Consider the following 19,544-nt stretch of genomic DNA (forward strand, 5'->3'; position numbering starts at 1 on the left):
GTGGAGCAACTAGGCCCGTGAGCCACAACTACTGAGCCTGCGTGTCTGGAGCCTGTGCTCTGCAACAAGAGAGGCCGTGATAGTGAGAGGCCCGCGCACCGCGATGAAGAGTGGCCCCCGCTTGCCGCAACTAGAGAAAGCCCTCGCACAGAAATGAAGACCCAACACAGCCAAAAATAAATTAAAAAAAAAACAAAAGTATGAATGCAGCTTAAGACAGCATTGTGAGTTCACAACAGAACGTTTACCTCACTTCTGAAAAGTGTTGACGAGCACTCCTTTTGTTGTTAAATGTCTTCTTTTTTTATAAAACAACTTTCTTGAGATATAATTCGCCTATCATAAGGTTCTCCCATTTAAGTGTACAATTTAGTGGTTTTTAATATATTCACGGAGTTGTATAAACACAGCTCTGTGGTTAAACAATGTAATTTTAGAACACTTTTACCATATGACGTTTGCCCTTACCCCCATCCCCTGGTAACCACTAATCTATTTTCTGTCACTATGGCTTTGCCTCTTCTGGACATTTCATATAAATGGAATCATATAATATGTGGTCCTTTGTGACTGGCTTCTTTGACATTTCCAAGGTTCATCCGTGCTGTAGCATGTTATCAGAACTTCCTTTTTATTGCTGAATTATATTCCATTGTATGAATATACCATACAATGGAATATTTTGTTTGTCTATCCAGTCCTAAGTTGACAGACATTTGGATTGTTTTTACTCTTTTGCTATTACAAATAATGTTGCTGTGAACATTTGTGCACAAGTTTTTGTGTGGACATATGTTTTCATTTCTCTTGGGTATATACCTTGGAGTGGAGCCACCGGGTCACATTTAACTGTTTGTTTATTTATTTATTTATTTATGGCTGCGTTGGGTCTTTGTGGTGCGTGGGCTTCTCATTGCGTGGCTTCTCTTGTTGTGGAGCGTGGGCTCTAGGCGCGTGGGCTTCAGTAGTTGTGGCGCGTGGGCTCTAGAGCGCAGGCTCAGTAGTTGTGGTGCACGGACTTAGTTGCTCCGCGGCATGTGGGATCTTCCCGGACCAGGGCTCGAACCCATGTCCCCTGCATTGGCAGGCGGATTCTTAGCCACGGCACCACCAGGGAAGTCCCCACGTTTAACTGTTTAACCTTTTGAGGGACTTCCAGACTGTTTTCTAAAGCAACACCGTTTTACATTCCCACCAGCAATGTAGGAGGGCTCCGTTTTTTCCACATCTTTAACCTTTTAATCAAAGAATTTCAAAGCTAGAAAGGGGCTTTGAAATCATTTTGTTTTAATCTGATTGCACATGATTGGAATGAAAGTACAAAGACTTCGTATTTTAAACATCTCCCATGAGCTCATGCTTTCTATTTCCAGCATGTCTTTATTCTGGACCTTAATTTTAATTATCTTCTGTGGATATTTCATTGTGAAAATGGAAATGTTTTAGTGAATTGTACTGATCACAGAGCGAATTAATGTGCTATGAACGTTTTTTTTTTTAAGTTGACTTGTATTATAAAATCATTTTTAATGATATAGAATAACGATCCGAAAGACCCAGAGTTACAGTGTGATGAGAATCGGCTAATGAATTGATTGTTCTTTGGGGGCAGTAAATGTTTGCGGCGATTGCTCCTTTCAACTTCCTTTTCTTGGAAATTCTCTTTCTCTTTTCAGCCCCACCCTTCCCCATCACCTTCTGTGTAGTAAGGCTACAGTATCACCCTTGGCCAGAAAGCTACTCTATCCAACATTTGTAATTTTAAAGCCTTCTCGGTTTAGTAGAGTTAATGTGTGTTTAAAATTTATATAAATGAACATTTTGCAATATGGCTTTATCCATGATGATATTGTAAATTGTCTGAACTTTGAAAATTAAATCTCTAACAATCACTACTTACTTACAGGGTTACTTGATTAGCTGTGTTTGGAACTGCTACCGATACATCAATGGCAGGAACTCCTCTGACGTCCTGGTTTATGTTACCAGCAATGACACTACGGTAGGTGTGATGTCACTTCACGTGGAGATCTCCACACATCCACTATACGATGGCTTATAAATATTTCTAGTGTTTGCTGCTTTTTTTACTGTTGTTGAAACATGTTCATGAGCTGCTTAGTCATCAAAGGATTCATAGTTGAATGAAATGTGTTTTGTTTTCCTTACAAGACATTAAAATCTAGTTGGCTCAACTCTGGTTCATTTAAAAAAGTATTACAAGTAGATAATATATGTGCCTCTCCACATTTATGTATCTTTCTTTTTTTTGGCTGAGTGGCATGTGGGATCTTACTTCCCTGACCAGGGATTGAACCCATGCCCCCTGCATTGGAAGTGCGGAGTCTTAACCACTGGACCACCACGGAAGTCCCAACATTTACGTATCCTAAACCTGCATTATTAAAAAACCATGGTAGGGCCTACCTGGTGGCACAGTGGTTAAGAATCGGCCTGCCAATGCAGGGGACATGGGTTCGAGCCCTGGTCCGGGAAGATCCCACATGCCGCGGAGCAACTAAGCCCATGCGCCACAACTACTGAGCCTGTGCTCTAGAGCCCGTGAGCCACAACTACGGAAGCCCGCGTGCCTAGAGCCTGTGCTCCGCAACAAGAGAAGCCACCTCAATGAGAAGACCGCGTACTACACAGAAGAGTAGCCCTTGCTTACCACAACTAGAGAAAGCCCGCGCTCAGCGACAAAGACCCAATGCAGCCAAAAGTAAATAAATAAATTTATTTAAAAAAAAAACATGGTAGGTAATTCTAGGTATCAATTCTGCATAGTTTGACTATACTATCTCACTTGACGTGTGAAATTAAACTTAAAAATGTCATTTTATAGGTAGAGAGATAAGAATGGCAGAGATTACTGTATCTTTAAAACTTGCCCCGCACATCGGGCTTCCCTGGTGGCGCAGTGGTTGAGAGTCCGCCTGTCGATGCAGGGGACATGGGTTCGTGCCCCAGTCTGGAAGATCCCACATGCCGCGGAGCGGCTGGGCCCGTGAGCCATGGCCACTGAGCCTGTGCATCCGGAGCCTGTGCTCTGCAACGGGAGAGGCCACAACAGTGAGAGGCCCGCGCACTGCAAAAAAAAAACAACTTTCCCTGCATATGAAAACCTTAGCAAAAGAATTTAGATGATCTGTGTTCTGCCACTAGTTGTTCATACTTAACTTTTTTAAACCTATCAAATATGATTTTGAGAAACATGCCTTCACTGGAAGAGTCCTCAAAATCATTTGTCCTTTATATAATTATCTTGCCTGGCTCGTGGTAAAAGTACAAGTCCTCTAGATACTAATCTCTTTGTGTCTCCATCACCACGTGTGATGCTCAGTACAAGTAAATGCTCGAGGAGTGGTTAATGGAAAGGATGGGTGACATGAGCCTGTGGGATGGGTCCAGGTGGATAGGTTTGGAGGGGACAGAATGGACAGGACAGATGAAAGGATAAATATAAATGGTGTTTATATTTAAACTAGAATGGAGTTTTATATTTGGTTTTGTATTTTTTATTATTTTATTTTTTTAAAAAAAATATTTTATTTATTTATTTTTGGCTGCATTGGGTCTTCGTTGCTGTGCACAGGCTTTCTCTAGTTGCGGCGATCGGGGCTACTCTTCGTTGCGGTGCGCGGGCTTCTCATTGCAGTGGCTTCTCTCGTTGTGGAGCATGGGCTGTAGGCACTTGGGCTCGGTAGTTGTGGCGCACAGGCTCAGTAGTTGTGGCTGGTTGAAGCCCTGGTTTTGTTTTTTAAATTGTGGTGACTTGCTTACTCTGTGGCCTTACTGAAGTAATTTAGTCTGTCCCTGACTTGACTTCCATGTGTATAAAATGGGGATAGGGCTTCCCTGGTGGCGCAGTGGTTGAGAGTCCACATGCCGATGCAGGGGACACGGGTTCGTGCCCTGGTCCGGGAAGATCCCACATGCCGCGGAGCGGCTGGGCCCGTGAGCCATGGCTGCTGAGCCTGCGTGTCCGGAGCCTGTGCTCCGCAACGGGAGAGGCCACAACGGTGAGAGGCCCACGTACCGCAAAAATAGATAAATAAATAAATAAAATGGGGATAAAACAACTTCAGACTTTATACTAAATACACAGGTGCAAGCTGATATCACTGAGTTCTCTGTGGGATTTCTGAGAGAAAGCGTGTTATGCGTGAATAGTTTTCTTAAGTCCTCAGCAAGGAATCGTTGGTTTGAATCAGAAGTGCATGAGCAGTGGTTTAAGAGGAGGCTCTGCCGCGATCAGATGTACAAACCCAGCGTGCCCAGGTGCTGGGGGGCCCTTTGGGGGCCGTGCAGAATCCTTTGCACTGATCACAGTAGACACATCCTGCCTACTAACCCTTTAGAGAATCCCTCTTGGGTCAGTACATCTCTTTAAAGAAATAACTGTTCACAGTTACTATAATTTTGATAAAATTACTGGTGTAAAGAATTTTTTCCTTCTCTCTGAGTTTCTGAGTGTTAGTTATCTATCAGTATCTTTCTGTTTTTTCTTTAAAAAGATATCGCAGAGTACTTTTATTGCCCTGCTGAACTAACGAAAAGTCGAAAAGTTTGAGCTGCTAAACAAGCAAAGTGTGTTAGAGCCCCATCCTAAATATTAGGGATGTGTGGGACTCACAAAACTACTATCTTTGAAAAGTATCTCAGCGAAGATAATGCCCATATCGCATGTTTGTTTGGTATACTTCTGGTGGTGGTTTTTTCATTGCTTTCTGAAGGGTTATGTGTATTTTTAATAGAAGCAAGGTGGAAGGGCTGGGTACACGTTGTATAAATACACCTGAAATCAAAGGATATTCTGAAATTGTAGAAATTGGGGTGCTTAGAGAATTTAAGAATCATGAGTGTGTCCCTAAAATGCATCCAACTAGCTTTTTAGAGGAAGTTTTATTTTCCACCCTTTGAAAGATTCAAAGTTAGGTATGGATAGCAGGTAAGCTGTATTTAGGCTAACATACACTCAAAAATAGTTGTACTTTCCAGCTAGACATCCTAGGTCTTCTAATAATAGACCTTTCTTCAGAAAGGCTTCCAGCTTGGCAGTAGTTTGTAGTAACTAGGGTTTGGGACCATGGACTAGTGCCAGCTGTGATTGTTTCCTTGTGTGTTGACAGAAGGTCCTGGGGAATTGCTTGATGATAATTATTATTAGTCATTATCTTCTCAGTCATTCTGTATCAACTTGCCTTTTTTGTTTTTGTTTTTGTTTTTTTGCGTTACGCGGGCCTCTCACTGTTGTGGCCTCTCCCGTTGCGGAGCACAGGCTCCGGACACGCAGGCTCAGCAGCCATGGCTCACGGGCCCAGCCGCTCCGCGGCATGTGGGATCTTCCCGGACCAGGGCACAAACCCGTGTCCCCTGCATCGGCAGGCGGACTCTTAACCACTGCGCCACCAGGGAAGCCCCAACTTGCCATTTTTAAGATAAGGAAACTGATGATTTGTTTCTGCTTTCCTAGAGAAAGCCCGCGTGCAGCACCGAAGACCCAACACGGCCAAAAATAAATAAATAAATATTTAAAAAATAATGGTATTGTGGATATTTTTCTAAAGAGTACTTATTATATCTAAAATAATAATTCCTTAATATAAAATATATCCAGTGAGTGTTTAGATTTTCAATCGACTCCTGTTAATTTTCCTAGCAATTTATTTGAAACAGGATCTGTGGGTCAGTATGCATTTTAAGACTTTGTAATTTTTTTAAAGAAACAACTGGCCCACAAACTAGATTTTACTGATTGCATACCTATAATATAGATCTCTGTATTTCCAGTAAATTAGTAGTTGGATCTAAACGCTTCCTGTATTTATATTCCCATTTTCCTCTTTTTGTAAGATTGCTTTATAGTTGATAATTTTTCTTCCATCAGGATGCAGGTGATGTCTGGTTGATTCTGTCTTTCTGGGATGTCAGCAACCATTGATATCATCAATTCATTAGGAATTGCAATATGATGACATGCTATCATTTTTCATTTATTAGCTGGAATATTTCTATAAAGAGACACTTTCCCTCGAGTAGTATTTAGTTACCCAGTGGTACTTGGGACAATGATAAATATATGTGCTTTTGTTCTCTTTATCAGTTTTCAAAATGACAAGTTGGTCCATCATTCTCTAGTGATGGCCAGTGAGGGTTTTTTTTTTTTATGTAATAAATGAACTAATGAAAAGAGGCCTGTTATTAGAAGAGCTGGGGATGTTCCGTTGAAAAGTACAGCTATTTTGATTAATTTTATCAGTAACCCTAAAGAAAATTTACCTACTGTTCCATACCTATTTTAAGACTTTCTAAGGGGAAACCCAAAATCTTCCTCTGAACAACTACACCATAGCTAACATCCTTATGAGTGTCCTAATTATGCCGTCTTTGCCCAGTTGGAGCGTCTTCAAGTTGGCATCTGAGTCTTTTTACACAACTCTGGTAGTGTGATCGCTTCCTTGCCGTTCTGGGCTCATCTTGTTCATATCCTGTTCCACACCTGGAGCTATTTCTCCAAGGACCCCTGCTTCCTTTCAGTAGAGACCATAATCTGTATTTCTAGGGTTGGAGAACTAGATTTTTTTTTTAAAGAGGGGCTCTGCATATTTAAAGGTTGTTTTGACTAGTACTAAAGGAGTTCAAGAACCAAAGGAGTTCTAATTAAAAAAAAAAAAATACTGGAGTCTCACTCTGAGATCCTAAGTGGGGCCTGGAATGATCTAGTTCTGTCATTTTCCCTGGTCTCCATAGCTATATTAAGATCCTTATAGTGTGTCATGTATGTTTCTCTTTTGTCCATGTCTTTATGGGGAATCCACACAGACACGTTGTGTCTTTCACTTCCTATCAAGTATTAAGCCAGATGGCTTTTCTCCCAGGCTGAAGAGTCTCAGGGTGACTTCTGTGGAAAGATACTGGGGCTCTTGTTGGTAGAAAATAAATGTGCTGCTTTTTTCTTCTCTAAAACAGTACACATATTATTAGCCAGGTATCTACTTTTCCAAATACTACTCAGGGAGAATAGATAACGTTATATATTGGAGATCATTCTATGGATTAATTGCTCCAGTTTCCTAACTAAACCAAAGCAAAAACCTTTGAAAGAAACGCCTTAAGACAGAGAGGTCACAAACTCTGTTAGTTCATAATGCCTCTTAGGGTCTTGGTATTTTTTTCATGATGCCCTTAGGCCAGAAGATATACCTAGCTGTTTACTTCATTAAGTAGTCAGGTCCAGACAACTTCAGAGTAGTAGTTAGTGTAGTACCTAACAGGCTTTGTAGTGTTTTCCTTGGAAATTTAAAATATCCCAAGGTGTCCCTTTGAGTCACTGCCATACACGGTTAGGTACCCTGGAGAGATGCAACCTTCCCTTTAGAACACTGTATTCAATAGAAATCACATTCTGGATATATATTACATAATACCACATTTTCTCCCCTACCTTCATCAAAATCTGGCCTTAAGAGGAAAAATGTATTAAAATACTAAATAGTAGAAACAGATTTCTTTCACCTTAAAATTTATGCAAATCGAGATTTGAAAAATCCTTTTAATCTGCTAATACCAGTGCAGACTTGAGTCGTGGCAGTACCCAGTGTTGCGTTAAATCCATGAGGAGGGAATCAATTGGGGCACTTTAAAAGCAGTGAGATGAATGTTTATCCAAAGTAGTATCCGAAATTCTGATTTCAGATAAAAGGGTCATAGTCTTGGGCAATGTAGGAAAATGGCTATTTAGGGATAAATAGGAAAATTTTAAAGTTCATGGAGTCCGTTATGCCATATCATATTGCAGGTGCTAATCTTGGTAAACACTATATACAGGTTTATTGTTCTGACTTCAAAAAGTGTTTTGCCGGGAATTCCCCGGCAGTCCAGTGGGTGGGACTTTAACTGCCTGAGACCAGGTTCAGCCTCTGGTCCGGGAACTGAGATCCCACAAGCCATGTGGCATGGCAAAAAAAAGTGTTTTGTTGTGTGGGGCTGCCTTTTGATCCTGACTGCTTGAAAAACACAGTTAAGAAAAAAGTCAGTGACCTGGTGAAGGCCAGATTATCTCCCCAGCAGTCATTTCCCTGTAGATATCCCTGAGAGGATGAGATTAATTAAGGCTGACCTTGGGCTGTCAGAAAGCCACAAAACACTCTCAGTTGACTGTGAAGGGTTGGAGGTGGGGTGGATTTATTTAGTAGTCCTCTCAATGACTTTCAAAAATTGTGCATAAAAAATTCCATTGTTTTTTTTTCCCTCCTGCTGCTTTTAAAATGAGTTTGTTCATTACTTCCTAGGCATAGATTACATGTGATTAGAAACAAGTTCTTGACCAGGTGACATGAGTTGTGTTTATTCTTTTCCCACATCCCACCCCCAGAGACAGAAGGGGAGGGAATGAACTAAATTGATAGCAGGAGAGATTTTTTAGACTTCAGAAGTTCCTTCATATCTGAGAAACTAGACTGTTACCAAGATGAATGTATAGTCATCATCTTGCAGATTCTTCAGAAAAGTCATAACTGATTTTCGGAAACTGTGTGAGGAAGGCTTCGTTTAAAGGTGGTAATGAGGCTGGCTCTGAAGATCTCCTTCAGTCCTGGGCATTTCAGATTCATGTACGTTAAACATACCTCACAAAATACACCTTTCACCACTGTCACCTGCCTGTATGAACCAGGGGGTACAGGAGGCGGTGGGGAGGGGGCGGGGGGAAGAAGGCTCTCCAGTTACAGGACTTGTAGAGGATTTGAAACTCCAGCCTGTGAGTTATTGGCTCTGAAGCTTCTGGCCTAGTAAGTACTGGAATACAAGAGAGACATCTTATTCATAATACCTCAATTTTAGATATCTCTTTTCACTTGTAATTTAGTAGTTTGTATGATCTAAGCTTTTGCTTTTTTTTTTTTTTAATTTAAAAAATGTGAGAGGTTTTGATAATAGACTGGGTAACATCCCAGATAAGCAGAGAGAGCAGCCAGGAGACCATTTCCGTAGTCCAGATCACTACAGTGATGAAGACCATGCAGTTCTGATGCAGAGGGCATGAGGAAGAGGGGGAGGATTTGAAGAGGGCTGTCAGACGTAGCAGCGATAGTTGATAGTGAGGGGCCACGGAGTGAGCATGAAGCCCCAGGATGTGTCTGGTCTGTGACTGTGACTTGAAACGTTAGATCACTCACCTGAATGGTAGGACCAGACCTTGAAAGTTAACTGACCCTCTCTCATCTCCTTAGCGGTGTTCCCACAGGTGTCATCCAGCCGAGCGCTGAAGAACTCCGGTGAGGTTCCGCTCTTCTCTGCATCTGTCCTATCTCCCGCTCTGTAGCTTTTTGTACTGGGAGTTTCTCCCCAGACACTTAGGTAGTGGTTGCCATCTGCCAGGCTCTGCGGTGCGGGCTTTCTATATATGAACTCAGTCTCACAAGAGTCCTTGAAGTAGATCCCTGGGTACAAAAGAGGAAATTACCAAGTGGGTACCTTCCCACGGTCACACAGCTCGTGCGTGCCCGGGGAGCGGAGGGGGGATCACAACCTTCGCAGCCTGGCTCCGGTCTTTCTTTACCCGCCACCCTCCTCCTAGACTGTCATCTGTGCAGACTGCCGCCAGGGCTGGGTGTTCTTCCCTGTTGCTGCTGGCGGGGCATTGACCCAGGACAAGCAGCAGTAAAGCAGGAAAGTAATTCATTTTGATGATTCTTCTCAAGTCAAGTCACAAACTTCCAAAGCAGTGAGACTTTTCGTTTTGTTTGCTTATTTTTGCTCTCTAGCTCAGGGGAAGGAATGGGAGGGTGGATTAAAGAAAGAGGTGGAAGAAAAGTTAGAAGTAAACTTGGTGACACCAAGGCAGCTGCCTTATTTATTTATTTATTCATTCATACATACATATACATATATCTATTTTTTTTCAAGTTCTTTTCCTATTTATGTTGCTACATAATATTGAGCAATACAGTAGGTCCTTGTAGTTCCCTTGTTGTGTTAGATAGCCCTCCCTTCTGTAACTCAGCCCCACGCATTTTCCTAATAGCTTCATATGGGCACATGGCTTCAGACAGACTTGGCTGTTGGTTCTGATAGAAAAGCATCGTGGATAAGATTGGACTGGATGCCCGCTGAGATTTCCTCTGGAAAGCGTTTCCCCTGCTTTAACGTATTCCATGCTGCAAGCTGACAGTGTGCGATGTTAACTCAGCTCGTGTTTCTTTCCCTCCTTCAGTAAAATACAGCTTTTGAAAAAAATATACTAATCTGATGGAAATTATCTCTGACCCGTATAAGTTTCCAGTTATTTCATCCAGAGAACAACTGGAGCGGTCAAACCAACACATAGATAATTGACACCTAAAAGTTCTGGAAGAACGGTTCAAATAGACCCAGTTTTCACTGTGAACATGAATAAAGGATATTAATCAATCGCTCAATGGTAATCTTCCTATAATAGCAAGTAAGAAAAATTTAGAGTAGCTTTGCAGGGAATCAATTATAAAATCATCCTCTATTTTCATTGTGTTTTACTTTAAAACACACTCGGCACTTGACTTATTTTATCCCACATGTCCAAAATAGAATCCGTGTTGATTTTACTCTAGGGACAAAGGAGACATTGAATTGTATTTTTCAACATTCTAAGAAAGTTTCTGGGAATATATCTTAAGGAATTAGTAAAAAAAAAAACGTGTATAAGATATTCATGCGGCATTGTTTTTTAACAGCAAAAGTATCCAATTTCACTGTCTAGTAGTTGGGAACCAGTTTGATTAAATAGGGGTATGCCCACTTGATAAAATCTCCTTATTGCCATAAAAATTATGAGCAGTGTAACAGCAGAAGAAAGGCTTATGATGCTTTAAAAGAACATAGAAGTTTGTGTTACGGTTACAGCTATGAGAAAGCAAAGCTTGTAGACAACAGATTAGATGGTAATAGGAAATTACGCGATTGGTTTCTTGAATACTAGAAAACAAAGCAGAAGATATTTCTCCCTTTCCATTAATTCGAGGGAGGGAAGTGTGTGGGGAAGGAGAACAGGTAAAATGGGAGTCTGAGGTTCTGAGCAGTCCTTCCAGCCAAAGTACCCTGGCAGCCACTGAGCACAGTCAGCTGAGCACGGCCTGGTTGGCAGCCCGTGCAACACACAGGGTAGAACCCCATCCCCAAAGAGATGTGCACAGTAGGTGGCGCAGCACATTCAGGCCTGGGGGACAGGAAGCAGCTGAGATGCCTGTGATAGGGCATTCCCTCTACTTCCTCAATAGTTATATATTTTAATTTTAGATAAAAATGTAGCTCTTAAGATACTGATTTTGACAAAGTTATATAGTTTTAAATATAGTTACTTTAGATATATTTATTTGAACATTAGATGTTTTAGTGCATCTTAGCTTTCAATTTGGGCCACGGTATTGTTTTGGTGTTTCCTGCCCAAATATCTCACCAGTGAGGATTTTTGACCCAATACGGAAGATTTGAAATAAGAATTCTATATTGTAAGTATAATCTGTGAGAGAATTTGAGTAGCTTCTCTGCTGAGAATTAAGGGAAATAATGACGTCCTCCTATAAAATCAGGTGAGGACAGTTTATACTGGTTCTTCAGTGAATTGAGGATACAATTACTTTCCACCTTATTTGTCTTTGGAAATTATTCCTTCTGTAGGTGGGGGAAGGTTTCACTAGGATCTTCCAAATTTGTTTTTGTTCTTCCCGACCCCTGGTGTGTTGAATTGAGTACAAGATACCGTTGGTTGTAAATTGCACCATTATCTTAGGTGCTTCTTATTGTTAGGTGCTGTTAGTTACAAGGCACAGCCTAAATTCAGACGTTAAAATGCGCAAAAATGTGTACATTAGAATCAGAAATAAATGGTTATGTGTATGTGTGTGTTTACTGGTGTATATTATAGGTGGAGTTATTTTAAAAGTTTGGAAACAGTTATTCTAAATGCCTTAAAGATAAGCCCAGGCAGGCTTCCCTGGTGGCGCAGTGGTTGAGAGTCCGCCTGCTGATGCAGGGGACATGGGTTCATGCCCCGGTCCGGGAGGATCCCACGTGCCGCGGAGCGGCTGGGCCCGTGAGCCATGGCCGCTGGGCCTGCGTGACCGGAACCTGTGCTCCGCAACGGGAGAGGCCACAACAGTGAGAGGCCCGCGTACAGCAAAAAAAAAAAAAAAAAAAAAAGTTAAGCCCAAACTTCCTGTTTGCGATGATCCTATCGCAAATGCCCAGATGGCTGTTTCAGTTAATCTTGGAGATTCATGGTTCACCTATCTCCCCTTTCCTGTTTGGCCCGAGTAAAGGAAGCTCACATCTAAGTAGGCAAATGTGGTGTCAATGTAAATGCTGCCTGTTTTAAACAAGGTACATTGTAGACTGTTAGGGGTGTAACAAATGGTAAAGGAAAAAAATATTTTGGCTACTTGGGATTAATTTAAATGGACCATGGGAAGATTCAAGTGCCCCTAAATGACACGATTGTTTTGGGGCTTTGTACTTTCACATCTGATATTATCACATCTTCCAAGGTCAGAATTCAGGGTAATGCTTTTCCTTCGTTCAGGTGGAGGCAAACTGTTTTCCGTAAAAGCCAGATAGTAAATACTTTAGGCTTTGCGGGCCATATGGTCTCTGTCATAGCTATTCACCCCTGCTGTTGTAGTGTGAAAGCAGTTGTAGAAAATACATACACAAGCAAGTGTGGCTGTGTTGCACTGAAGTTTGAGTTTTATATAATTTTCACACATCACGAAACGTTTTTCTTTTAAAAAATGTAAAAACCGTTCTGAGCCCTCAGGCCATACAAAAAAACAGGCAGCGGGCCAGGTTTGGCCCATATCGTTCACAGACCCCAGCCTTCGTGGCAATTTAAGCTGAGTTTTCTAGGTGTTTGTAGGACGACTATTTGAACCATCCCAAGGGATTTAATAACCCTACTTAGGGCCTGCATAGAGCTTTCCCCTCCTGCAAGTGGAATGGCAAAGAGCAGCACCTAATCTTTTGGTCCTTTTTATAAGGATATTTTTTTTCCTGAGAAAGTTTTCATTCTCCCGTATTTATTATTTTGCCAGTAGTTCTAAATCCAGCTTATATTTAACAAACTATAGTGGAAATCAATAAGAGAATAATTCACTTGCAAAATAGTTGCTAACGTGTTGAAAAACCGCAGCTAAAGCTCTTATGCAAAGATAAGAAACTATCTTTTATACAAAGATCCATTCTATAAAGTCCTGTTTTAGTTTACTGCCAGAAAAAAAGTAACACACACACACACCCCCCTTACTTACCTCTTTCCCTCTCTCTCTCTATACTTATTTGTCAAAATATGTATATACGTATCCATCCATCCATATATAGAAATAAAAACTTGATAACCCCCAAAATCTCTATTTTGCCTTGTTTCTGGGTCATTTTAACATTCATTTGTCTTATTTTGTATCCTGATCAATACAGCAAGCCATCTCATCCTTTCACAAATGTATGGAATAAAATTCAGATTTGTTGAGCCTTAGTGCCTGCCGTGTACTGTGCTAATAATAAGCACATAACTTGGGCTTATTCATTTCATTAACCTTGTGAGACAGACTGGTCTCGTCCCCATTTACAGATGAGGAAGCTGAGGCTTAAAGAAGTGACTGGCCCCAAGGCCTCCAAGTTGGGAATTTTGTCGGCCCACACGGTTGACTCCACAGTCCATGGCTGCTACCCCAGGGCACCCCAGTCTTCTCAACATGGTGGCAAACAGAAAACTGCAGCATTTATATGGCACACTGTTGTGAATGGACACCGGTTGAGAAGCTCTGCACTTCGCCATGGAAGAAAAACTCTGTTTATCAGACTCCTCCCCTAGCACATAAGCTGTCTGCTGGCTCGGACCTTACAAGTGTCAGTGGTGTGGTATCCTCAGTGCCTGGTACATAGTACGACCAGCATTTGTTGATGAAATGAATGAACAGTATTTAACAAATCATTTGTCTTGCTCTTTTTTTTTTTTTTTACTGACTTGAAGGAAGTAGCTTAGATTTTGTGACCCAGATCAGCTCGGTGCCCATGTCCCCAGTCATCCTGTGGTCATCTCCAGAGAGGATCCCACTGCAGAGCTCACTCCATTTCTTCCGTATCTGCTTCTTTTCTTAGATTCTAGTGAATGGTAGCAATGTCCACTTAATCACCCAAGCCTGTAACTGAGGGGTCATCTTTAAACTTGTTAGAGTTAGGCTTTTAGCCTCTAGCCTTGAACTCTACTTTCTCTTCGGTTTTTTCTCTCTGTTGCTGTCAGAGGATCTAAAACATAAATCTGGTTTTGTCATCCCTGGATTTAAAAGTCTTCAGGGGCTCTGCTGTTGATAACTTTAGCAGTTCTCGACTGTGATGTCACTCCACTTTGCTCTATGACAGTCATTTGTGACTTGTGGGGTAGTATTTAAAATCTCAGTTTACCAACGGTTTGCTTTTTCTTTGTCCTTTGAATAAATAAGGACAGCTTTAGGATTATCCCTGTAACAACATCAGTCTCAGCTATGCAGTCTTGCGTTCTGATATTTTCTTGAGGCCAGAGAAGGGAGTGGAGTGATAACTTCATCCTGCCAAGTTCATCTTAATTGTGAAGCAGCTTTGAGGGACTGTTACTGATTGTGTTATCAACAGTCGTGGGTCTCGTGAGCTATTGTGCTCTCATGAATACTGTGCCCCTTGCTTCCTACCCACTGCCCCACAAAGGAGCCAAAAAAAAAAAGGAAAAAGACGTCTCCATTTATAGTGGTATTTTTTTTTAATAAACTTATTTATTTATTTTTGGCTGTGTTAGGTCTTTGTTGCCATGCGTGGGCTTTCTCTGGTTGCAGTGGGCAGGGGCTGCTCTTTGTTGCAGTGCGCAGGCTTCTCACTGTCGTGGCTTCTCTTGTTGTGGAGCACAGGCTCTAGGCGCACGGGCTTCAGTAGTTGTGGCACGTGGGCTCAGTAGTTGTAGCTTGCGGGCTCTAGAGCGCAGGCTCAGTAGTTGTGGCGCACGGGCTTAGTTGCTCCGCAGCATGTGGGATGTTCCCGGACCAGGGCTCGAACCTGTGTCCCTTGCATTGGCAGGCAGATTCTTAACCACTGCGCCACCAGGGAAGCCCTATAGTGGTATTTTATTTGTCCATGCTTTAGGGGGAGAGAACGGCAACTGGTTTTGTAAAAACACACCTGTGTATGCCCACAGGAGGCTCTGACACATGAACATCACCAAAGCTCCCATCCCCCTCACGCTGGGGAGGACGACTGGTTGTTAAAGAAGAAATTTTCACTTCCTGGTACTGCTTGCAAGCCTGGCTGGGATCTCGCCTGTTGTTCCAGGCTCATCCCTTGTAATCCCGACTCACGCACCCAGGTCTCTAACTAAAGCAAACCACCTACACCTTTGCAGGTGTTTCTCGGTCTCTTGGGACAGTTCACGTGCGCTCTCCCCCACTCCTGGGATGGGCATCCTCCAGCCTTCCATCTCCGCCTCCCCGGCAGCTGGCACAACAGCTGCCCTCTGGGGGCTGCTCGGGTGTCCTGGGGTGAGGAGTGAATGGACGGACATGGTGTTTCAACCACACTCACTTTGGCTTTTAGAACTATAACTATGTGAGAGGTGCCCACTGCTCCGCAGACCTGCAGCCTGCGGTAGAAATGGTGTCCACTTTGTCTCCTTTCTCATCATGCAGTTACTTTTGTTAAGGAAGAGTTAGGCTCAGAGCAGCTTAAGTGGTTAGCCTCTTACACTTCCTGCAGCCACCTGAGAGGGAAGAGGAACTCCTTTTCTGACCCACAGGAATCAATTTGTGAGTAGTGTTTACTGGTGTCGCTTCCTTAAGGAAGGTGTGTAGTTGAACTAGTTGGACAGTCATACCGCGGTTGTTATCTCGCTGCAGTTGGGGAATTGCTGCCGTTTACTGAGCGCTCAAGTGCTCAGCCTGTACTTAGTGCATTAGGTATGGCGCCTCCCTTACATCCTTAACAGTCTTTTGAGGAGTATCCATCGTGGTCTCCATTTTATAAGTGTGGAAGCTGACGTTCAGGTAGATTTACTAACTTTCTCAGGACCCCAGGGTTGCTACGTCCCAGCTGGAATTTGAACCCATGTCTCATTTCAGTTTGACTCCCCCCACCCCATATTGCCTCTAGAATTTGACCGTGGCCATAGAGCTGAAATGATAGGACTCAAATTTGGACACACCTCTGTCTAAAAACCAGTACTAAGAAAGGACTATGGAAGTGTAAGAGTCTTGCCTTTTAGAAACTTTTTGGAGAGGAGAAAGGTAAATGTTTACAAGACCGTTAATAATAGTACAAGACAGCATATAATTTAATTGATAAGCCAGCTATGTAAGTGCTTTAAGAGAGTGGTTTTGTGTCTGAGTTCAGAGTGCTGTACTGTAGTTACTGCCATTTCTAGTGTTACGACTTCATGTTATCTATAAAGAATATGGAAATATCTAACTGGTGTTTTTATTTAAAAAATTAATTTGTCATACTGCAATTGCACAGCATAACTCCGAGGAGAAGAGAGTAATCGAGGCTAGACTATTTCAGATCTCCATGTTGGAAGTGATTTTAACATGAGCTTGGGGTTGTTTGGGCTTTGTACGGAGTGACATACAAAGAAAGAAGAACATTTGAGGAGGGAAAAATCATAGGGAAAAGGAGTCAGATTGGTAATGAACTTGCCGTGCTAGGGAGTCATGGAAATAAATGAGACAGGAGAGAGCCAGACACTGGCTCTGGGCATGAGTGGCGTGAAGAGCAGGTATCCTGGGGGCCCCTCGTGGCATCGTAGTTCTCTAGTTTCCATTGGTATTTGGGGCACCCTAGATCGGGTGGGGTCTCACAGGTCTGGAGGAGAGTCTCAAGCAGGCAAGGGGCCAGGTCCTGACCAGCTGCTCCGTGAAAACACGTTTCACCTCCTAGGCAGGGACCTCCATCTGCGAGGCGCTCCCTGGCTGCTTTGTTAGCGTCTCAACTGCCCGAGTCCAGCCCCCACCACCCCTCCCGGTGTAGAGAGGGGCATCTTGGGCAAGTTAGGAGCGTTTTCCAGACCCCTGCAGGGGCTCACGGCGAACACACATGTCACCCACCAGCCAAGAAGCAAGAGGAATGAGGTAGCTATGAGCCTGCCCACCGCCCTCAGGTTGAAAGTTGCCCCTTGATGACTGACTTCTTTCCTTCAAGACTGCCATGATTATTCTTTTATTTTTAAAATATCACTTTTATTTTTAACACAGCATTACATGTACATAGCTAAAAATCATGCTAGTGAAAGATTTATTTTTCTCCCTCTTTTTTTGCCTCGCACCTTGCAGGATCTTAGTTCTCTGACCAGGGATTGAACCCGGGCCCTCAGCAGTGCAAGCGCTGAGTCCTAACCGCTGAACTGCCAGGGAATTCCCAAGATTTATTTCTCAGTGGTCCTCTGCCATTCTCGTGACTATCCTCCACTTTTCACCCCAGCTGTAAACACCGTCAACTCTTACTTGTTTCTTGTATTTACCTCCATTACCTACATATTTTATTTTATTTATTTTTTCTTTTTTTTGCGGTACGGGGGCCTCTCACTGTTGTGGCCTCTCCTGCCGCGGAGCACAGGCTCCGGACGCGCAGGCTCAGTGGCCATGGCTCACGGGCCCAGCCGCTCCACGGCACGTGGGATCTTCCCGGACCGGGGCACGAACCCGCGTCCCCTGCATCGGCAGGCGGACTCTCAACCACTGCACCACCAGGGAAGCCCTACCTACATATTTTAAAATAATATGTCTGTGTTACTAATTTTTCGATGATCAATTTGAGATACCTTTTGACTTCCCGGTGTTGAATAGAATTGAACTTTTACTCTCCTCCCCGTATTCTCCACTGCCTTCATCCACCTAATACAGTCACATCAGATTTTTTGGTTACATCACCAGTTAATGTTTACCTTGATTATGTGACTATTGTTCCGTGCACAGCTCTGTCATGTACATTCCCTTTCTTGTACAATTTTTGTTTTTCTCCAGCAGACATTTGCCTTGTTTTTTCAGCTGCCAAGTGTTTGACCTTTTACCTCACCCCGATCTCCCAGGTCTGTCAATTACCTATCAATGCTTTCCAAATGTTTGACTCTGTGAGATAACCGGTCAGTCCTCGTTCTTTGCTGGAGCTTCTCCTGCTCCAAGGTGGATGAGGTGCCACACAGCTGTCATCCTGGGCCTTGATTTCATTTTAACTTACCTCACCCTTATTAGGATGCGGGGCCAGCGGACAGACTTCTGGTGCAATTTACCTTGTGCCCTGTACTGCCCTCCCCCCCACCCCCCAGTCCTGGACCCCAGAAACTCTGGATGGCTCTTTGAGAATCTAATGAGAGCTCTGAACACCCTCCCCTGGAAAATAAATGCACACACGTAAAATCTGGCACATAATTTTGTGAATGTCTGAAGACATTTATGTGACTTACATGTAATGTAGTCCTAGCAAACTGTACAATTCCAAATAAGCCTTTAGTGCCTTAACTCTGATATTACAGTAAAACTCTAACCATAGGATCCAAACATTTCTTATTTTTCCCAATAAGTAGTTCTTTCCTCTTGAGCGTTTTATTATTTCCTACTATTTGATGGAATTAGTTTTCCAAATTTTAATGGCTTGCAGATTTATGGCCAGTTGGAATCACTTCTAGTCCAGGGTATTACATTTTGCAGCCTTTGATGTTAATTTATTTGTCCCTCCAACTGTTCTGTGTGTTGATGTAGCTGGGAATGAAGTTTCCCTCGAATATTTGTTGAATTGAATTGAAATGAATGCTGAGCTGCTCTCCCAGCAGCGCACGTCACCTAGCATAAGAGCTCCTAAGAGATACTATATATAGATGGATGCTAATCTTCCTAACGAACAGATGCCCTTCTGGGGTCATTGACAAGAGGGATTTTCCATCTGTGTGGAAGAGAGTTCCACCATCAGTCACTCTGTGGTTGAGATCCTATTAAGACAAACTCCAAGGGTCTGTACTTCGATTAGAGTTTTGGTTGTATTGAATATTGCTTGAAGTAAAGTGGTGCGTGGCTGAGATATATAACGCATTTGTGTTTATCGACTCATTGAGTAGCTGCCGTTTACCAGACAGCAAAGGAGAACATGACCTATAATTTTAGTCCTCAGAGATTATTTTTTGGTCATTCATTGTTTTATTTTATTTATTTATTTTTTTGGCTGTGTTGGGTCTTCGTTGCTGTGCATGGGCTTTCTCTAGTTGTGGCGAGTAGGGGCTACTCTTCGTTGCGGTGCACGGGCTTCTCATTGCGGTGGCTTCTTTGGTTGCGGAGCACGGGCTTTAGGTGCTTGGGCTCAGTCGTTGTGGCTCGTGGGCTCTAGAGCGCAGACTCAGTAGCTGTGGCACACAGGCTTAGTTGCTTCGTGGCATGTGGGATCTTCCAGGACCAGGGATCGAAACCATGTGCTCTGCATTGGCAGGTGATTTCTTAACCACTGTGCCACCAGGGAAGGTCCTGGTCATTCATTGTGAATGATTAAAGTTCTTAAAATAAAAAACTGGGCTT

The 19,544-nt window shown here is 42.8% G+C and overlaps 1 protein-coding gene across 2 annotated transcripts in view; it reads left to right on the forward strand.

The window, feature by feature from the left end:
- LAPTM4B (lysosomal protein transmembrane 4 beta) overlaps window positions 1-19,544 on the forward strand; it is a 69,268-nt gene that overhangs the window by 43,297 nt on the left and 6,427 nt on the right. For both annotated transcript variants that reach the window (XM_012534998.3, XM_004275360.4), the window contains exon 6: window positions 1,907-2,002. In XM_012534998.3, coding sequence (XP_012390452.1) covers window positions 1,907-2,002 — 96 coding nt within the window. The remainder of the gene's footprint in view (window positions 1-1,906; window positions 2,003-19,544) is intronic.

This window comes from Orcinus orca, chromosome 17 (genome assembly GCF_937001465.1).
Source record: "Orcinus orca chromosome 17, mOrcOrc1.1, whole genome shotgun sequence".
Lineage (NCBI taxonomy): Eukaryota > Metazoa > Chordata > Mammalia > Artiodactyla > Delphinidae > Orcinus > Orcinus orca.